The sequence below is a fragment of the Carassius carassius genome, chromosome 21, assembly GCF_963082965.1.
Source record: "Carassius carassius chromosome 21, fCarCar2.1, whole genome shotgun sequence".
Lineage (NCBI taxonomy): Eukaryota > Metazoa > Chordata > Actinopteri > Cypriniformes > Cyprinidae > Carassius > Carassius carassius.
The window spans coordinates 7449008-7472109 of NC_081775.1; the positions used below are offsets into that span (position 1 = coordinate 7449008).

General features: G+C 36.8%; 1 protein-coding gene across 1 annotated transcript in view; it reads right to left on the reverse strand.

Moving 5' to 3' along the window:
• LOC132097448 (phosphatidylethanolamine-binding protein 4-like) overlaps positions 1 to 23102 on the reverse strand; it is a 126814-nt gene that overhangs the window by 56902 nt on the left and 46810 nt on the right. The window contains exon 4 of the mRNA XM_059503164.1: positions 14361 to 14459. Coding sequence (XP_059359147.1) covers positions 14361 to 14459 — 99 coding nt within the window. The remainder of the gene's footprint in view (positions 1 to 14360; positions 14460 to 23102) is intronic.

Below are 23102 nucleotides of genomic sequence, written 5' to 3' on the forward strand. Positions count from 1 at the left end.
GTAGACACTATCTCGCTGGCTTACAAATCTAAGGGCCTTCACTGCCCGTTCGGCATCAGAGCCCATTCCACCCGAGGTATGGCCTCGTCATGGGCGTGGTCCTGCGGGATACCACTGGATGATATCTGTACGGCGGCAGGCTGGGCCTCTCCGTCCACATTTATTAGATTCTATAATCTGCAAGTCCCTGCCCTGCAGGCCAGGGTACTTTCTATATAGACGTGCTAAGCCTTATCACGTCCCCCTTTTTTCGTTCCCTATATAAAGCTCACTAAGGTTGGCTGTTGGGACTGGGATTTCTCCTGCTATAAAGCCCCGAGCTCTCGCCTTGGGCTGTGACAGGTCGAAGTTCCCGAGCACGCACGGCGTTTTACATTGTGTTCCCATAGCGTAAGCTAGCTTACGCAGTACGAGAGTACTCTCGAAAGGGAACGTACTCGGTTACTAACGTAACCTCGGTTCCCTGAGATGAGGGAACGAGTACTGCGTAACCTGCCGTGCTATGTGCTCGGACCGGGTGATCGCTTCAGTCGATTTAAAACCTGATCCCTATGGTGAAGCGGTGGCTTATATAGTTCCAGCCACGCCTATTTTGGCGCGCTCTGACGTCCAATGGGCGCGAAGCGCCCCCATTGGTTCGTTACTCTCCGCCGCCTCACCATAGGTTGCTGCAGTTGCCGCAGCACAGCCAATAAGCGCGCGAGCCGCTTCGCTTGGGTCTGCTGTGCTGCAGCACTGCGTTTTACATTATTTAAAAATTAATGATAATTTTTGGCTACATATTCTCGAGAAAAGGGGACCTTTTCCCATAGCGTAAGCTAGCTTACGCAGTACTCGTTCCCTCATCTCAGGGAACCGAGGTTACGTTAGTAACCGAGTACGTTTTTACTATCCTTGTGGGGACACAATGTAGCATAACAAGTACACACACACACAGGCTTTTTTATGGGGACATTCCTAGTTTTTTTTTACCGTACTATTGCCCTACACCTAAACTTATCCCTGATAGGAAAATGTCAGCATTTTTAGATTCTCAAAAAACTTTATTCTGTATGATTTATAAGATTGTTTCCTCATGGGGAGTAAAAAGTGTCCCAACGAGAACAAGGATTTGCCATCTTTGTGGGGATATTTTGTCCCCATAACATTGATTATGTCCCCATAAGCTTGATAGCGCAGTGCTCTACCAACTGAGCTACAGGAACACTATATATAATATATAGACTACCGTTTAAAAGTTTGAGATCTTTTTTCTGTTTTGTGTTGCTCTGAAAGAAACTGAGACTTTTATTCATCAAAATGACAGAAAGATGTCTTCAGAATTTATGTTTATCAAAGAATCCTTGGAAAAAAGCACATTAAGCACCAGAGTCATTTTCAACTAATAAAAATAATAATAAATGTTTCTTGAGCAGCAAGTCAGCATATTATTATCATTTCTGAAGAATCGTGTGACACTGAAGCCTGGAGTAATGATGCTGAAAATTCAGTTTTGTATCACAGGAATATATTACATTTTAAAATGTATTAAATTGAAAAAAAAAAGGTATGAAATTTAAATATTTTCACAATTTTACTGTATTTTTGATCAAATAAATGCAGAACCAATGAACATAAGACAAAAATCTCACTAAATTATACATTTATATACATCTCTTCTATGAACATGATTTAATGGTTGTGAAAAAGAAAAGAAAAAGTCCAGGTGGTACAATTATCCGGTTATCATATATAAAAAAGCCTCATTAAATGTAGAAATGTTAAAAATAAATCCTTAATTAGTTGTCTAATCTTCTGTAATTTCTAAGAAAAGCAATTGAAGCCATTTGTCTGCCAAATCAAAGTCGTGGTGTGCCCAAAAAGTCACGTGGTGCAACCAAAAAAGGGAATGGTAACACAGAGAGACCCCTAAAGACTCTCATTTCTATGTTGAGATCAAAATGTCTCATAAAATAGCCCATAAACTCACCTTTTTATGACAAGAAGAGTTTAATTCCGTTTGTAAAATGTCATGTGGTGCACCTTTCCAAAAAACAAATATTCATGAATTATAATCAATGTGTCGTTTAAAAAAAAAAAAAGTTGCACATTTTTCCATCACCCAAAAATGTCAGATTACATATGTAAAATGGCTTGGAAATGGCATCCCATATTGACTTAAAATCTAAAAAGAAAATAGAAAGTCTCGCACAATGGGACGCACACATCTCTCAAGGCAATAATACACCACCGGCTCCTGAGACCTTACACTGTTTTCTGTTAAACAATAATAAAACAGTTTCTGCTCTGCCTTGGCATAACAAACTCCTACAGATTTGCTGTCTTGGTGACCCTAAAGAGGCCGGGAGTCACTTACAGAGCTTAACAGCTTCTTCAGCTAAGCATGGATGAGCACATGAACACACGGGGAGAGGAGAAAACACTCGCGCTTGACACACTGACTTCCAGAAAAGCGCAGTCCTCTGAGGGAAAGAAATATAATCCAATCAGCAGTCAGAGGACATGCAGTACAGGCAGAGACGAGCGTCCCAACAGGCACTCGAAGACAAATACACACAGCTGCTCCGGGAGCATTACAATAGATACCCTGTCTGTACAAGTGTGTTCTCCCCTGAGGGTCATGCTGCTTTAAAGTGGCTGGATGCTGAGGTATTTCCCTCCAGTGTATCGTACCTCCATAACACACCATGTATATCCAGCCTCAAATGTGATGTAACAGTGTTAGGCTCCATCAACAGCATTTGTCAAAAATAACTGATTACCACAGAAAAATTCTTTTTTTTTTTGTAAATCGAACAATCAGTCAATCAATCAATCCATCAATCAATCAAAACATTTACAGGCTAAATAAAAGGCTAAAATGTTAAATTTGTATTTTGACAACTTTTTAAACACATACTGTATCTGGTCTCGGATTAGAAATAACAAAAATGATGTATTTCTAACTTTAGGTTTAGTATATAGTGAAGATGGGGAACAATTTTAACTTCTTCACTATATACTAAACCTGCAGATAGAAATACATTTCTCCATGCAAGGAGTTATCATCTGGTGGCCTTGAAAAAATGTTTACCTATTAGCCAGTTAACCAGAATTAAAAGGATTTCTGAAGATAACGATGAATTTAGGAAAGAGATAAATATAATGTTGTCAAAATTCATAGAACGTCAGTATAATGTGGATTGGCTATGTGAGGCAGTAAAAAAGTAGATCATAAAAGTCGAGATATGCTTGTGAATTCTAAAAATAAAAAACATTTAAGACTACTCCAGACATTATCTTTTGTACTACATTTACGCCATATATATATATATATATATATATATATATATATCCGTCCTTCGGATGAGACGTTAAACCGAGGTCCTGACTCTCTGTGGTCATTAAAAATCCCAGGATGTCTTTCGAAAAGAGTAGAGGTGTGACCTCGGCATCCTGGCCAGATTCACCCATTGGCCTCTGACCATCATGGCCTCCTAACAATCCCCATATCTGCTGATTGGCTTCATCACTCCTCTCCACCAGTAAGCTGGTGTGTGGTGGGCATTCTGGCGCACTATGGCTGCCGTCGCATCATCCAGGTGGATGCTGCACACTGGTGGTGGATGAGGAGATACCCCCAGACTATGTAAAGCGCTTTGAGTGCCTAGAAAAGCGCTATATAAATGTAATGAATTATTATTATTATTATTATATACACACACACACACACACATATATATATATATATATATATATATACACACACACACACACACACATATATATATACACATACATAATAAATGAAAATAAAATAGAATACAAAGAATACAAAAAGATTTAAAAGGTAGTTTGATTTTTTTCTTTAATAATATAATTACAATAGTGAGTGCTAAAGTTAGAGGGTCAAATAAAGATGGAAGAGATGTCTTTTAAGCCGATTCTTGAAGATGGCTAAGGACTCAGCTGCTCGGATTGAGTTGGGGAGGTCATTCCAGCAGGAGGGAACATTTAATTTAGAAGTCCGTAAAAGTGACTTTGTGCTTCTTTGGGATGGCACAATCAAGTGACGTTCACTTGCAGAACGCAAGCTTCTTGAGGGCACATAAGTCTGAAGTAATACATTTAGGTAAATGCGTGCAGAGCCAGTGGTAGTTTTGTATAATCTTGAATAATCTTGTATAATCTTGAATAATCTTGCTTCAGCGTTCTGGATTAATTGTAAAGGTTTGATAGAACTGGCTGGAAGACCTGCCAAGAGAGCATTGCAATAGTCCAGCCTGGACAGAACAAGAGCTTGAACAAGGAGTTGTGCAGCATGTTCCGAAAGAAAGGGCTTGATCTTCTTGATGTTGAATAAAGCAAATCTGCAGGATCGGACAGTTTTAGCAATGTGGTCTGAAAAAGTCAGATGATCATCAATCATAACTCCAAGGCTTCTGGCTGTTTTTGAAGGAGTTAAGGTTGATGTGCCTAAATTGATGGTGAAATTGTGATGAAATGATGGGTTTGCTGGAATCACAAGCAGTTCTGTCTTGGCAAGGTTGAGTTGAAGGTGATGGTCCATCATCCAGCAAGAAATGTCTGTTAGACAAGCTGAGATGCGAGTAGCTACCGTCGGATCATCAGGATGGAATGAGAGGTAGAGTTGAGTGTCATCAGCATAGCAGTGGTATGAAAAGCCATGTTTCTGAATGAAAGAACCTAATGATGCCATGTACAGAGAAAGAGAAGTGGTCCAAGAACTGAGCCCTGAGGCACTCCAGTAGTTAGATGTTGTGACTTGGACACCACACCTCTCCAATATAATTTTAAGGACCTATCTGATAGGTAAGACTCAAACCACTGAAGGGTGGTTCCTGAGATGCCCTTTGCCAGTAGGGTTGATACGAGGATCTGGTGGTTAACCCTGTCAAAAGCAGTGTAACAGATCAAGCAGGATAAGAACTGAAGATTTGGATTCCACTCTTGCCGGTCTTAGGGCTTCGACAACTGAGAGCAAGGCAGTCTCAGTTGAATGTCAACTTCAGAAGCCAGATTGGTTGCTGTCAAGGAGGTTGTTCTGTGTGAGAAATGCAGAGACTTGGTTGAACACAGCTCATTCAAGTGTTTTTGCAATGAAAGGAAGAAGGGAAACTGGTCTGTACTTCTCTAAAAGAGATGGGTTTAGGGTGGGTTTCTTAAGTAGTGGAGTTATACGAGCCTGTCTAAATGATGAGTGAAAACACCATGTTCTAAAAAACTTTCACAAAATACCCTTACAGGTCAGGTTTTCACTGATTATAATGGGTTCTTCTGTTTTTTTTCTGTTGCGCCGACATCTGATGTAGACACCCAGTTTGGAAATGTGATGTGACTTGAACGATTTGATAAACAGGAGTTCTGTGCCATGGTGTGGCCAGTATAAACACAAGCATTGACTGAGTGGCTGCAGTCAGCTCCGGTGGCCTTAGAGCTGTATGAGACGCATGCAGTGATGCACAGATCACCTCGAATGTCACTGAATCTGCCGGTAAAACCATGAACCATCCATTCATCATATCATCTTGCAAAACTAAGCATTAGAATCATTGTAATGTGATGGTCAAATATGGGTGGTGGGCGGATAATTTATTTGAAGTAGCGGACTCTGGTGAAGTTTGAGCTCATCCGAGCATATCTACACTGACCTGAGTCACCAGTAGCAAATAATGGGCATATACATTGATACGATATATCTGTGCAGGCTCATATATCGACTGATGATATCAGCAAACAGATACAACGGCCAGGATCTACTTACTACATTAATATGTGGGATAGTTCACCCAAAAAAATTTTCTGTCATTATTTATTCACCCTCAAGTTGTTGTAAACTATGTATGAGTTTCTTTCTTCTGCAAAACAAAACAAAAACTTGAAATGTTGGTCACCAAACAGCTGACAGTAGCCATCGACTTCCACTAACTTTCACTTCCACATATATATAGCTATCCATTTAATCCAGGTCTTTAAAATTACACATTGTATCATATAGCTAAAGCTAAAATGCTCAAATCAAACATTTTGCTATCTTGTACAGTACTAGAAAGCTAACAGTTTAGTATTGCTAAGCATAACTCTAACTAAACAATGGTGCTGTTAAATTTTTTTGTTGTTTGGTGAATTTTCACAAAGAAATCTTAAGAAATCCATGCATTTGGGAATTTTGCGTGAGGGCAAAATATTTCCCCAAACATATTTTGCAGCAGGTTCAAGTTGGTCACTCATTTGCTACATTGACAAAAATTTCAATAAACATTGGACTTTTTTTCCTGAAATTTCACTAACGTGATGGCACAAATGATTAAGCAAATTTACATTATGTTTGTTACATTTTTCCCTCACCACATTTTTCTTAAAAAATAAGAATAAATCCACATAAGTTAAAATTACAACTGCGAAAAATGATATTAAGACATAAATGCTGTTGCATTAACTCAAATTGAACCCAAAGCGTTCCTTTAATATCTGTCTGTTAGCTATTAGCATGAATTTGCAAAACACTCTATTGTGAAAGACTCACATTCACTCGTGTCCAGCTCTCTAAATGGAGAACAGTGAATGGGAGGGTGTGTGTGATAGAGAGAGAGATGAGCGTATGCAGGTGTGTCAGGGTCAGTTTGGACTTTGTGATGGAAAAAACACTGACAATGTCATCCAGAGGCCCACACAGATACAGTGGCCCCAAAAACTATTTGGACACTTTATTTTCACTATTATCTACTAAGAAACAGCATAGTATGTGCTTAGTATGTGACTAAGCTGTGGCTATTGCCCGAACTATCTAAAGGTGAGGTCACATTTACCATTGCATGATGAATTTTCACAGGCCAAATCCAGTCATTTGAAAAGGAATCCATGCAATTGGGAATTTTACATGAAGGCGAAAGATTTCCCCACACAGATTTCAAGTTCAAATTGGTCACGTTACCCATCAGAAAACTGCTTGGTTTGAATGTGATTTCTGTGTGAAAATGTCTGGATGGCTTTGCATTTAATAAAATATCAAAGCAAGTGACATCTGCAAATAAATAAATGTTTTTTTTTTTTATACATGTATATTTCATTTAAAATCATTATATTATTATTTAAAGCCCTTAATATATTGCTTTTTTAGACAGTCTTACTCCTGTGCAAGATTACCGTAATAATTATTTGATTCGCCAAAAGCTCTTGGGTGATGTGATACTGCAATCTGTGGGTGGACTATTAAGGTGAAAAGTAAATAGGGATTTTTCACCTAGCAGTTTATTTACATCAGCAAACTACTCTCTATCGCTAATGACTCTGCCTTTTGTTTCTGTCGGCAGAGCAAACAAAACATCCGCTTTCATGTGAGGAGAAAGAGAGAGCGAGAGAAAGAGATACTAAAATCAGACAGAGCAAGACATACAGTAGGAGCGTTGTGATCTGGAGGAAAAGTCAGTTTGAGGCAGAACAAGCTGTTCAGGGATTGTTTTTTGGTAGTATTCCATGAGCAGGAGGGAATTGAGAGACAGAATGGGTCAGGCGGGCTGAGTGCGGAGCTACAGGGGCATTTCAGCTCCTCATTCCCCTCTTCCATCACCATCTGCTCCAACAGAATTAATAACTTCATTACCAATTCAATCTGCATCGGCTTCCTTAAATGAAAAAAATCAACAGGCGTCCGCTGTGGAAATACAGTAGACACTTTTTGCTTCTTGTCACTCTTACAGTGGCTACATATTGTTAACATTGGTACTCATATTAGTTTTGTTTGCTAGTGTTTGTTTACCTAAAAGATCACACCTTTTTATGGTACTCTGTTATCTAGATAGAACTCAGATCCCTCCTATAATGTAAGAAATTGGGATGTGTTTGTGTGGGCGGAGCTTTCTCTGCAAATAAAAAAAAAATTAATAAAACAATTCTAACATTTTTCAAAATACATAGTGACTGAAATAATCTGTCAAGGAGTACATTTAATTGTTCATAGATTTCACAATTTTAATGTTATTTTTTCCTTTGAAAATTTATTTTCAAGATCAGAGGTAAATTCTACAATATGATATTCAAATTCTAAAGCATTAATATTATAATTTAAAGTTATAATATTTAATGTTACAATGCTAATATATAATATAAAAATAATATTATACTATATGATACTATTTATATGTAATATTATAATAGTAATATAATATTTTTTGATCGTGTTGAGTTGAGACAATTTTGATTTTCTTGTTTCTTTTGAAAATCACACAATGATATTCAAACAATGTCATTATATATATATATATATATATATATATATATATATATATATATATATATATATATATATATATATATATATATATATATATATATATATATATATATATATATATATATATATATATATATACACACACACACACACAGACACACACACACACACAGAACAAGATTATAAATGCAACATTTTTGTTTTTGGCCCCATTTTTCATGAGCTGAACTCAAAGATCTAAGACTTTTTCTATGTACAAAAAAAAGGCCTATTTCTCTCAATATTTTTCACAAATCTGTCTAAATCTGTGTTAGTGAGCACTTCTCCTTTGCCGAGATAATCCGTCCAACTCACAGGTGTGGCATATCAAGATGCACAGGTGTGCCGTAGGCTTGCCACAATAAAAGACCGCTCTAAAATGTGCAGTTTTACTCTACTGGGGGTCCGGGGGATCCTTGCAACATGGGGCCGTTCAAAATGCCATCAATAAAATGCACTTGTGTTCATGGTCCATAACATACACCTGCCAATACCATAACCCCACCGCCGCCAAGGGCCATCAGCAAACTGCTCTCACCCACACGATGCCATACACGCTGTATGCCATCTGCCCTATACAGTGAAAACTGGGATTCATCTATGAAGAGAACACCTCTCCAAAGTGCCAGACGCCATCGAATGTGAGCATTTGCCCATTCAAGTCAGTTATAACGACGAACTGTAGTCAGGCCGAGACCCCGATGAGCATGCAGATGAGCTTCCCTGAGATGGTTTCTGAGAGGTGAAGATGCTGGATATGGAGGTCATGGGCTGGTGTGGTTAGACGTGGTCTGCGGGTGTGAGGCCTTTTGGATGTACTGCCAAATTCTCTGAAACACCTTTGGAGATGGCTTATGGTAGAGAAATTAACATTCAGTTCACAGCCACAGCTCTGGTGGACATTCCTACAGTCAGAGTGCCAATTGCACACTCCCTCAAAACTTGCGACATCTGTGGCATTGTGCTGTGTGATAAAACTGCACATTTTAGAGTGGCCTTTTATTGTGGCCAGCCTAAGACACACCTGTGCAATAATCATGCTGTCTAATCAGCATCTTGATATGCCACACCAGTGAGGTGGATGGATTTTCTCGGCAAAGGAGAAGTGCTCACGAACACCGATTTAGACAGATTTGTGAACAACATTTGAGAGAAATAGGCCTTATGTGTACATTGAAAATGTCTTAGATCTTTTGAGTTCACCTCAAAAGGTGGGAAAAAGGTGGGCAAAAACAAAAGTGTTTATAATTTTGATCAGAATATATATATATATACACACACACACACACAAACACATAAATATACATATATACATACACATTTGTATATACATATGCATAATATAATAATATATAAATAATAACAATAATATTAGTTTAATATTAATAAATATTAAATAATATTAAATATCAATAAATTAATAAATATTTCATTTTTGTGCCAATGTTGAATCATATCATGTATAGACAGTAAATTTTGTCCGCCTGACTGCTTAGAAAAAAATAAAAAAATAAAAACCGGCCACGTCATGATTCAAGCTGTCATTCATTTTAATATTTTCAATATAATATTTAAGGTTAAGTATAGGCAATACTTTTTGAGATGCTTGCTTTAACAAGCATATAGTTTTGCAGACTGAGAGATGTGGCTTGTACTGAAAAGTGAAAAAAATTGTGATAAAGTGGAACGCTACAAGAAATATAATCATGATCTTGTACACAAAATGACAGTCCAAAGCCTTGCACTTTTTTTAGTCAGTCACGCCAGTCAAGAGCCCTTGAATTGCAATGAAAGTCCCAGACAATAGTTAACAGGATCTTGAGAGGCATGAATGGCTGGTAGGAGAAAAGCAAGACTGGTCAGGCCTGAGCTAGGAACAGTTCAAGTGTCCGAGTGCAGACCGGTTGCATGGTAACTGTTGGATGAAGAGCCGAAGAGCATACGATTATGTGTTACTGTAGGAGAAACGCTCCGCACAATAACACAAATGTGTGGAGTGGGCTCTCTGGTTTGCGACGAGTGCCAGAAATCTCGAGTGGTGACTGGAGATGGCGACTGACTGCGAGTGGTGAGTTGGCAGCGGTACGGGAGGAAGGGTCCATCTGCACACATGCTGCCAAACAGAGGAAATGACAAACTAAATATGGTTCCAATAAAGTGTTAGAAATACCTCCTTCAGATGGACAAAGGTTGAGGCAAAACTTGTATGAGCATTGATGACAAAATCACTAATAAACACAGGATTGCATAAGACATTGCATTCAAGAGAATGCATAAATAATTGTATGTCAGCTAGAGGAGGTGAATGAATTAATGAATGAATGAGATTTGAAAATAGATGCTGCTTGTCCATGCAAAAGTCGCTGCCATTATGCTAGGATGTTTAAAGTAGTTGCTAGAGCATTTCTGAGTGGTTGCTAAGATGGTTTTGAATACATTACATTTTCATTGAAGGCAAACCTAAAAGGTTTTATCTGGCTATTTTATTGTCTGACCAAGCAAAATGGTCTAACCACTAAAGGTGCAAAACAAAACAAAAAAATTCCAAAAGAAATACATTTTGTGGATTAAAAAAATGCTATTCAAATGTCAATAGTGTAGCAATGCATGATGCATGAAGCACAGATGTCAATGTCTTGCTATTGGTTAACATGTTACCATACCGAAATCTTTTTCACACTAACATAAAACTCCTGATCACACAAATATTGATAAAAAAAGACGGCGTTTCTGTCAACTGATGTTATGCAACTAAATGTTTTTTTTCCCTCTCACAATAAGTCATGGCGATGGAGCTTAGTAGGGTTATGTAGCATTATATTTAATCGATGGAGACGTATACGTGTATCTTTACAGAAGTAATGTGAAGAGGCGCTTCTGTGACACTTCTAAGACATGCCGCGGTGCGGCTGGTATACAGAGCAATGACTAGAGTGGCAGCTCTGGTAGCCATGTTGGAGCTGTAATGCAGTGTAAATAAGGAGTTATAAAAAAATCTATGGCAAGGGAAGCCCCTTATACATGAGATCGGATGAACATATGAAGTGTTTCTTGAAGGTTATATAGTACGTTGAATAATGATCATATGATTTTTTTTATGTACATCATTTGACCTAAAAATTGCATTTCCATTGCAGGTTAGCAAAATATTCCTTTTTTGAAATGTGAGAGTAAAAAAGTTTTTTGCAATATATATATATATATATATATATATATATATATATATGGGAGTTTTGCGAAATAGACGCGTTTCCATTTAAATGAGTTTAAATATGCACAATTTGAAGGGTAGTGGAAACACAGCAAATTACACTTTTCCAAATTTCTCTCTCTGTTCTTCTCTGGTGGAATGAGCTGCCAACCTCAAACTGAACTACTGAGATCATCAGATCTTTCAAGAAGCAGCTGAAGACGCCTTTTCTGCCAACACTTAAGTACCCTAAAAACCCTTAAACAAATGCACTTACCTCCTCTTTCTCTTCTTTGCATTTCTCCTCTGCTCTAGCTTTATTCCTAATGTACTTTAGATTTCTAATAAACGTGGCATTAAATAATGTGAATATTGTTGGCTCTATGACAAATTGTCACTTGTGTCACTTCTAATTTTATAAATGTAAATGAGTTGGTTAAAGTGGACATAAACAGGAAATACAGAATTAAGGTACTGAATATGAAGCACTTCCTTTGTGATAAAAAAAAACTACAATAGAACCAAAACTTTAGTCAGATCTAATTGACATTTTCCAAGGAATATAATCATATACTCAAATTGCAGCAGAAGTCTAATTTAAGTAAAATTGTAAGTAAAACTACATTACCTGAAATCATTTTCAATAACTAATAAAGCTGTTCTATTATTCTGCAAACACAGAAAAAGGTTTATATATCACTAAAAACAAAAGCAGCGATACCTATACAGGAATAACTGCGTTAAATTACACACTGAAGTTCATTATAGGTGAACAACAGATAATGTTCTTTTTTTTTTTTTTTTTTTTGCTTTTAATGCACCTCTATTTTAAGTTTCTAATAAAAACTAAGAGAGATGTAATTCTTTTTGACATCCCATGAGTCAAAACCAGGGTAGCATGGAAACCAAAATGTGTTCTCTGACATGAGTTTTGATAGAAGAGTGAAAATGAAAAACAACTTTTGCTCTTCCTATCGTGTTTGCATGCAATACACAAAAGACATTACGTTTGCTTGTACGGGGGAGTAACAAGCCAAATCAGGTTTGTAATTTAATTTCTAAAAACAGGAATTACAGGGCAGATTTCTAAATAAGGTGTTGGAGTGAGAGGGGAATTGTTCATTTGTGTGGCACCTGCTTCAGTCTGATGCCCAGGAGTATTCCAGGACAGATAATTCCACACATTCACACGGGATGTTATTATAACTTCGGTGAGGTTAGAGGAAGTCACCACAGCAATTACTCACCTCCCACCAGCCTCATTAAACCTCTGACCAACCACAGCTCCTCATCATACACACAGCGCAACGAGACGGCCAATCAGGGAGCAGACAGGCGGCATGCCACCACCCACACAGTGACAGGGTACTGAGAGGTTGTCTGTCTGAGCACCTGAAATACATTTGTTTATTCACAATGTGTCGCCTGGCCAGACGGGGAGGAGGCTCGTCTCTTCTCTGCGAGATGGAGAGGAGGGCAGGGCTGAACTAGCACTGAAGACGGCCTCGCTTTCAGGGACTGTGATCATATGCTGCTTTCAGTTAATGTATCTGTTTGGTGATTTACGAGTAAAATGCCTGCTGAATGATGGAGTGTTGCTTTTTGTAGCCGTAGGATCATCCTTAGTGCTATTTTATAGATATATCCTGTCACGAAACCACAGTAAAATGGTACAAATAAAGGGATAGCCCAACAAAAAAAAAGACAATTCAGTTTGAATTGACATTTCAAAGTTGATGGCTTTTTTTCTTACGTGCAGCACAAAGAGAGATATCAGGTAGAACGTTAAAGCTGCTCTTTTCCACACAATGAAAATGAATGGGGACTGGGGTTTTTAACTATGACCCGAAAATGATTTAAAAAAATAGTCCTTTGTGCTCAAATAAATGAGAAGTAATTAAACAATTTCAGGAGGAGTACGCCCATCTGATCTTCCAATTAATACCAAGATATGAAAACCAGAATCTTACCTTCCTGTTGTTAGTTCTTTCAGCATCCCTTCTCCTCCCCTTCTGAACTATATATATATATATATATATATATATATATATATATATATATATATATATATATATATATATATATATGCACTCCTCTTTCCTGTCTGTCGTTCCCTTGTCTGAAGGAGAACTGACGCACAATCAATCCCATTACACAGGAGAACCATGTGCTTACAGAAAAACTTGAATTTCTAGAAAGGAAATTCATTCTTACAAACTTAATTTTTTGTAACTTGTGTATGAAACATCAGTCATTTTTCATATATTTCTGAGATGTAGTTACAAACTTTATTGGAATCATTGGGCTCCCCTGTGAACCAATAGGACGACAGCAAGAAAAAACTGAGAAAGAAAGTGCAAGAAAAAAAATAGCCTGTGAGATTAAGAAAGGATGAAAGAATATTGACTTAATATTGAGCAATTAAAGTGTGTCTCATCCCCGGTTGTTTAAACACGGCGTCCCCATGCACAGCCTGATGAATCTGACTCTAGATCCCGCCGGAGCGGAGCGCTGATGACTAACATGATATTTTTACTCAGTAATTATGTAACTCATCGGAAACGCAGCACAAGTGTGAAGCACATGGAAGGTGCAGATACGGTCCACACGTTTCAGGAATTGTTTGCCCACCAAAGTGTTTCTGACACATTTTGCTTTGCACATTATGTCCAGGGTTGTCCATGCCAAAGCGCTGCTTTAAGCAACCTTTATTTTAAGGCTTTGTTCTTGGTGATATTCAGATTATATACATTAACTTGCATGAACAGGCTTAAAGATTCATTATATCGAAGAAGAACGTTCATGAAGTCAAAGAGGTTATAACAAGTCTGTAAAACATCAAATTAGGAGGAGACCGCATCTGCGTTTCAAAGATGTTTTTGGTAGATTTTTTGTTACCTTAATGTCAACAAGTAACCAGTGTCTCCAGTAAGAGTGAGAAGGTTTCTGACGACTAGGAGCATCTGGATCCACCATTAAAAGAGTGTATTTCTTCTCCTAGAAAGAAAGAAAGAAAGAAAGAAAGAAAGAAAGAAAGAAAGAAAGAAAGAAAGAAAGATATAATATAATATCAGTTTAGAAACATCAGTTACTTTAACTATCCCTGAAAACCCAGCATTTTTATTAAGTGACGTACGGAAGAAAACTTTAATTAGTTACTGATATTCTCAGAACACCTTCGATTCTCACACATTCACCAAATCACAATCTGTCTGCGAAGTTTACTTTACTTTCTCTCCCTCTCCTTTTCTTCTTTTTTTTTTTATGAAAAACACTTCTCCATAAACAACCTGGCACATATTTTGGGTGCTACACATTATCAATGACTGACCAACTTAATTGCTCCAACTACTCATCTTCGCAAGTCCCCTTAAAGTTGAAGAACTGGGAGAGCAGATTGAATTATTGCGTGAGCACATTTGTCATCCCTGGTGCCGAGCCCAAAATCTGCCAGACCATATGATAGCGTTATTATTATACGCCTCTCTCAAGAAAACAGTGCTGTCAATCACGATTGTTGCCATGCAACAATAGCCCCTCCCCACAACATCAAGACTGAGACGGAGACAAAAGTGAAACACTGTAGAAATTAAACCCATATGGCATATACAGGAAAATAAAATTAATGAAAAAAAAAGATTAAATTAAAATGAAATAACCATAAATAAGGGTCCATTATAAAAAGCATATAAATATCAATTGTAATACAAATCAAACATATTAAAATAAAGTCTTAAATTAAACAGTCATTTTTAAATGATTTTATTTCATTTTAGTTTAGATTTTTTATTGTTTTATTTTTGCCAGTCCAGGAAACCAGTTTTCTGATTTCCTCTGTAGCTTCAAGACAATTTATAATAAACTAATCATGCAAGCCTATGCTTAAGCAAATAAAGCATGCAAGTAAAAATCCCTGATATTCTAAGGTCTCTAGAGCCTAAATCCTCTGCTCACCTGACACAAAGCAATAAGCTCAAACAACCATAAGCCTAATAATCGGATGATGTTTAAGTTTAAGTGATAGCAGCTCCAGGCGATATTCAAAGAGGCAGAACAATGCTGCCTCCTCCATGGGCTGTCACTGTAAACCCTGACTGGATCTCACTGATCTGACCCCCCCGTGGACAGACTAAATACCCTCCTCAGACCTGTTGCCGAAAATTTGATTTTTAGCCAAACGGCCATGATGAAGGGCTGATGAAACCTTTGGAAGTGAATAAATAATTAGTAATACTTGCTAAACCAGCACTTAAATAAATGTTGCACAACATATACCTTTAATTGTACCTTCATTGGGGGCTCAATTATACACAGTACACAAACTTATATTTTTATATTACTTTTATTTTGGATGCTATTAATCATGATCAATCAATCGACAGCATTAGAAAAAACACAAAACATTTCAGATTACAAGTAGCAGATCTATTGCGCTTACACTTAACACTTAAGAATTTATGCACAAATCTATTTTGACATATCAATTGACATATACATTGCAATATTTGGCACACACACACACACACACACACACACACACTTTTCTCCAGTATATTGTGATTGATAAGACATTGGCCAATCTAACACGCACACACACACACACACACACACACACACACACACACACACACACACACACACACACACACACACACACACACACACACACACACACACACACACACACACACACACACACACACACACACACACACACACACACACACACACACACACACACACAGTGCATTCAGAAGTTATTCAGATCCCCTTCACATTTTTTTCAGTTTTGTTAGGTTGCAGCCTGATACTACAATTGTTTAAATGAATGTTTTTCTCATTAATCTAATTTTAGAAATGTCTGTAAATTTATTAAGAAAATACTGAAATATCACATTTACATAAGTATTCAGTACTTAGTTGAAGCACTTTTGGCAACAATTACAGCCTTCAGTATTTTTCGGTATAATGCAACAAGCTTTGTACACCTGGATTGGGGGATTTTCTTCCATTCTTCTATGCAAGCACTCTCAAGCTCCATCAGGTTGTATGGGGATCGTCGATGGACAGCCAAATTTTGGTTTCTCCAGAGATGTTTGATAGTGTTCAAGTCAAGGCTCTGGATGGGTCACTCTTGGACATTCACAGAGTTGTCCCTAAGCCACTCCTTTGCTGCCTTGGCTGTGTGCTTAGGGTCATGTTGTCATGTCAGAAGGTGTACATTCAGCCCAGTCTGAGGTCCTAAGCACCGTGTAACAGGTTTTCATTGAGGATATCTCTGTACTTTGCTCCATTAAGCTTTCTGTCAACCCTGACCAGTCACCCAGTCCCTGCCGCTGAAAACAGCCCCACAGCATGAGGCTGCTACGAGCACACTTTACTTTTGGGATGATACTCTGCAGGTGATGAGCAGAGCTGGTTCCTTCAAACATGATTCTTGGAATTGAGGTTCATCAGACCAGATAATCTTATTTCTCAGAGCTTTAGGGTCATTTAGATGCTGTTTTATACATTCCAAGTGTTTATTTATTTGTCTACACTGAGGAGAGGATTGAGCCACACCAACATAAAAGCCCAGATCAGTGGAGTGTTGCAGTGATGTTTGTCCTTCTGTAGGTTTTTCCCATCTGCATATATGATCATAGAGCTCAACTAGAGTGACCATCAGGTTCTTGGTAACCAGTCTAGACAAGGCCATTCTCCATTAATTGATCAGTTTGGCTGGGCGACCAGCTCTTGAAAGAGTTCTGGCTGTGCCAAAGCAACATAACAAAATTGAAAAAAAGTGCAGGGGCCTGAAGACTGAATGCACTGTGTGTGTGTGTGTGTGTGTCTGTGTGTGTGTGTGTGTGTGTCATTCAAATATTGCAATTTATATGTGACTGATATGTTGAAAGTTTGGCGATCTGTGATTGGCTAAAATGCTCAGAGATCTAACAAAACTTACATTTTTAAATATGCGTTTAAAAGCCATATATCAGCAGATAACGGAAGTACCAATACCTTTGACAACACTACTATATTCTATATATTTACATTTTTCACTGACATAATCAAGAGTTTGCTATATTATACAGTACATACCGTTTAATGAATGTATTGTATGTATGTGTAATGTTTACTTGCAAAAACAGTTTGATACTTGCATATTTTATATATATATATATATATATATATATATATATATATATATATATATATATATATGCACACTTGTCCACTAAACGTTCATTGTAAAGTGCATTTTAGTGTCAAATGTCTTTAATTGCTTTTTACTAATTGACTGACAAGTTGTAATTATATTCCATGGTAAATGACAGCATGCCACCGATACTGTTAATAGGGCTAACGTTGTATTTAAATGCAAGAATATTCCTTTAATAATTTGACTAGAGTACTTCAATGTACATTCTTTTTTGTACTGTACATGCTTTGTGTACAGTTTCAAAACTTTCACGATGGTGAATAGGTCCAAACTTTTATTCGTTATTCCGGTCTCAACAATCATATTATTGTAACATCAATACACTACTGACATTAGGACCTATTTTCAGTGTTTCCCCTAATAAATGTGGAGAAAGCACATGCATTATGTGGGTGTGTGTCGCTGGGGTAGAGAATATATGTGTGTATGTGTATAATTAATGTGCATTTAGACAGATGGAAACAAATGCAGATGAAAGAGAGGACAGGGAGGGAAGGTGTGAAGAGATGCAGTCTTCCTCCCACCACCTGGGACAGGGTATGGTCTAGGTGTACTCAAAAACAACATCATATCTTACTATTTTTGTATTTAAATCTTTTTCATTTGTCTTTCATTATCAAGTTCTTATCATTGGTGGACATCATACTTGTTTAAGATGCATTTAAATCATGTAATCCTAGTAATCAAGCAGAACACAATAACACACACTGCACAGCAACATATTTACACTCTCTGAAGAAAGATTCCAGAAAGATTCCAGAGGCTCAAAATCACGTATTCACGTCACTTTGATTGTCATTTCCTTTTAGAGATTTCAAAATAGCATGTTCTATACTGTATCTTATGCAGCAATTATTTTAAATTATGTTCTGCTGGAGCCATGGCCTAGCTGTTAACATGCTTCAGATTTTAAGGACCAACAGTGTCCCTAGAGGGAAAAATGGTTTATGATGCTGGTTAACCAACAATGGAAATAAGTCCCTGGTGCGTTTCAGTATTTGGACGGTGTCTTGTGCTTTTTCTTCTAGTTATTACCGCTATGTTCGGTTGCATAATAAACTGCACCTGGGAATTCATACATTTTGGACTCCTGTAGCCTCTTAGGGCTGGTTCACACCGTTTTTTGCTTTGAAAAACACAAGATACAGCAAAGGAATAGGGAATAAATGCACAGCCCTGAAATGCATATTTAAAAGTTCAACTTATTTGCTTTAAGAATGCTGTGCCATGCACAAGATGCGAGTGTAATGGTCAAACACGTCCATCTGGCAAGTTTACATTGAAAAACAATTGAAAATCAACACAGTAGTATGGAAATACAGTATATCAGTGATCTCACAGTTTTCTTTGTTTGAGGCCAACAAAATTTTGGCGTCACAAACCAGGATTTGGAGAGCGGTCTAGGGTTTCTGTTGTGTGTAAATGACAAATCGTTTATAAACTAAAATAAAGTGAACTTTTAAAACAAATACCAACCCCCCCAGAAAATAATGAATAATATAAATAAAATAAATCTATTTACATTTTTTATTACAATTTTTTCACAGTTTCCAAAAGAAAATGCACCCTCTGCAGAAAATGCATTTAAAGAAAAAAAAACATGATCTTATTTTAGCTTTGTGAAATTATTCCAACTAGGCCTACATAAAAGAATGAGAACGCAAATTCACTCTCTGACAGTAGGTGGTGCTTATGGAACAGCCGCAATACAACTTTTCCTTGGTTATTGCTCTAACAAAGCAGTGCTGCGCTTATAAACACTACTTTAAAATGCATTAGGGCAAAATGTAAAACAAAATATACTATCAGTCTATCAGTTCCCCTTGAGATACATTCATATAAAACCCCACCCACAATTGTATCATGAATTGATTTTAAACTCAGGGTGCATTGTTACATAATTAATACAAAGTCGTTTTTTGTTCACAATATGATCTATACCACATGTAGAAAATAGGTTGAATTTTCATTAATGAAGATGCATTACCTCATACACACTAGACTTGAAGACCAACTACTCCTTAAAATCAACTGAATTTTACAGTACTACAGACAATCCTAACTATTTATAGTTTTAAATGTTGGCATCACACCAGAAGACAAATAAAAGCTCACATTAGGGGTTCTGATTCCTGACTGGAGGTCTTTTGAAGACTGTAGTATGATAGGAGGCATTTGATTTTGAAACCGCCAACATGGACATAAAACATGCAACATAGTAGGTTTGTCTTGAAACGCTCATCATTGAGTCTGAGACATGTAGCCTGACACATTTGACTTGAGCCATGGCAGTCAATGCAATGTCACAGTCTCAAAACTATGATAAATTGCTCACTTATTCAATTGTGAAAGTGAAAATCAATACCTTCTACCAAGAATATACAATTAATATGCGATTCTAAAAGAGTTTTCGCAACTGTAGACTGGAAGTTAGCTTTTCTTGAAGTATGCAATTTGAATTCTGCACACCCACAATTGGGCAATAGTTGCACATTACTTTTTATGAGCCAATACACTAATGGAAATGGTGTTATTCCACTAAAAAGCTGTGACAAACATGTAGGTAATGAAAGAATGGGAAAACAAAGTAGCTAAGCTGAAGAGAGAAAAGAAGTACAGAGAAATCAAGGCCCCATTGTGAGTTTATAAGTTCATGGTTTATCCCTGACCCGATACCAAGCCACGTTGAACAATCAAAAGCCTATAATTATCCATTCTGCTTTATCCTTCCCTCTCTCTCCATAAACACACTCAGAAGACCATAAACACACACAAACACACACTTGGGACCCGCAGCTAACACAACACAATCAATCCCAAATCCCTCTTTAAGCAGTGAAAACACCTGAACTGGTTGGGTAATTAACAGGTATCTGTGTTGTAATTAAGGCTTAAGGATCATCGACTGTAGCTTAGTGCAAGGTTAGCCGATCAATGAGTAAATACAGGGGAAATTGGCCCATTAAAAAGAGCACCAGATGAATACTGATCTCAAAAATGGAGAACAATTACATCTAACAAATGGTGGAAAAAGTTTCCAAGATCTTAAATCCTAGCAAACCAAGACAGCATATTTTGGTATTACTGATTGTTAAAATGTGCCAATGATTCCCAAAAGAGCTGAGACAGACGGAATAAAAAAATATTCTACATTCCATTGTGCATGTGTCAATCAACAATCTAGTTCTCCATTATATGTATCAGTAAATCGTGAACACAAAGGACAATGATGCACCAAGCATTGAATGACCTGCAAGTTTTTATAAATTATTATAAAGTTTATTAAAAATGTATTATAAATTTGCCACCAATTGGCCTAAACATAAAATAGTTATGAATTGTCAGTAGACTGTGTTGGCAAGACTGACGGTGCTCAGCATTGAAATGTAACAAGCAATATTCTCCTCGTATCCTTTACTATCATGCCCTTTTGTAAAAAGCACTCAGTTATTGATAAACTTTTTCATTAATGTCACGGTATTCCTTCTGCACATTTATTTTTGGTTCAGTTGAATCATGACACAGCACTGAAAATTAGGGAGCAGTACAGAGACCACCTGAGGACACTTGCAAACAGGTGAGTTTATCAGGTTTGGAGACAAGATAGGTGAAAATGAAGTGAACAGTATTGGAAAAAAGACAAAGGGATGCAAAAGGACAGAAAAAGAAAAGACAAAAGAAGAGGACAGAGGAGTAAAGCGGTGGTTTGGAGAGGAGGGTTGGTTTGGGCTGCTATCAGCAGAGGGAATGGGATGGGGCTGTTCTCACGGGTCAAAGGGGTTTAAGGTCAGAGCAGGGGCAGTAATTGAATCCAATCTGTGGTGGAAAAAAGGACAGTGGAAATGCTGATTAAACTGGGACAAGAAACACACACACACACACACACACTTGAACACCTCTGTTTTGCTGTGACCTCATTTCTCTCTCTCTCTCTCACACACACACACACACACACACAGACAGGTCACTGTTTTAAAAAAAGAACATTTAGGGTTAGGAAAGATGTTGCATACTGTCTTTGCTGGTCTGTACCTTCAGATATCTTTGCCTAATGAGTGATTCAAAAATAAAACCAAGACACAGGACGAGCTTCATCTATTAAAAGTGAAACACTGGCTACTGATAACTATAAAAATTGTAGTCCATTTAGTTCAACAATCTAGATCTATATATATTCTCATTTATATCTTAAATATTATTTAAATTTCACAACCAGGGCTGGTGTTTCAGCAACACATTTATTTTTATTTTTTTTGTGTATTTTTCTAGGAATCTGTATAGAACTCTTTTTGATACAATGACAAAAAAATAAATAAATAAACACTGAAACATTAAGACAGACACTGTATATAAAAAGGTTTAAAACAAAAAAAGTAAAAAAAAAAAATCTAAAATAGCAGCTGTGATTGCCAGAAATTTTACAAAAAAGCTTCTTTTTAAGCTTCAAGTTCTACATAGTGTTAAAATAAAATTTAATAAAGTAAAGCATTTTACTAAAGTTGAATGTACAGTAAAGAAAAAACAAGTAAAATAATATTTATATACAAAAAAATCAGTATTTGTCTACTCTACTAATCTACTACCAACAACCATCTCAAAAACACAGGTGGAAATGAAAAAAAAACCACATGTAAACTCAAAGCTCATCATAAATAGCTTTTTCATAAGCTTAAATAAATGCTAATATCTAGTATTATACCTATAAATGTGTGCTCTGTGTCATGTGTAAAAAATGTAAAAAAAAAAAAAAAAAATCACAATAACACACGACACTATAATAATGTAATAAACATTACTTTGAACATTACTCTAATGTACAAAGCTGATAACAAAAGACTAACAAGAAACAGTTATTTTTAATGAAAAACATCAAATCAATAATGAATCCTGTGAATTCTGTAAAGTTTTTCACTTCAAATTTTAAGATGACATTCTTTTCCACAAGTTTTGTACTGTAAAATTACATTAGATCCATCAAAGTGTTTAACCGTAATTAATCACAGATGTCAAATTTAATTTGCAATTATTTAAAATTGTCACAACAAAACATGTTATGCCAGGTGTGAAATCAACGCTATTGTTGCTATCAATTCTAAATGCTATTGTTTGTTTGATTTTTTTTTTTGCCTATAATAAAGTTTAGGCATCTAAAAGTGTCAATCAAAATTGAGAGCTACTGCAAAAAAAGACAGTTAAAAATGTAAAATTATGTTCTATGCTTCACATAAAAGTTCTTGAAGGACAAGAGCAGCTTATAATTCTGCAAAATTCTTCTTTTCAGTTCTTCAAAGGATTTTTTTACAGGTTGGCAACATAGCAAATATTCGAAGGTTCACTTCTTTATATAGTGAACCACGTTGCAGATATCCAGTCTTGAGCTTTAACTATTCTATAATCCATTCCCAAATTACAATTTTCCTGTTGAGGAACAAAAA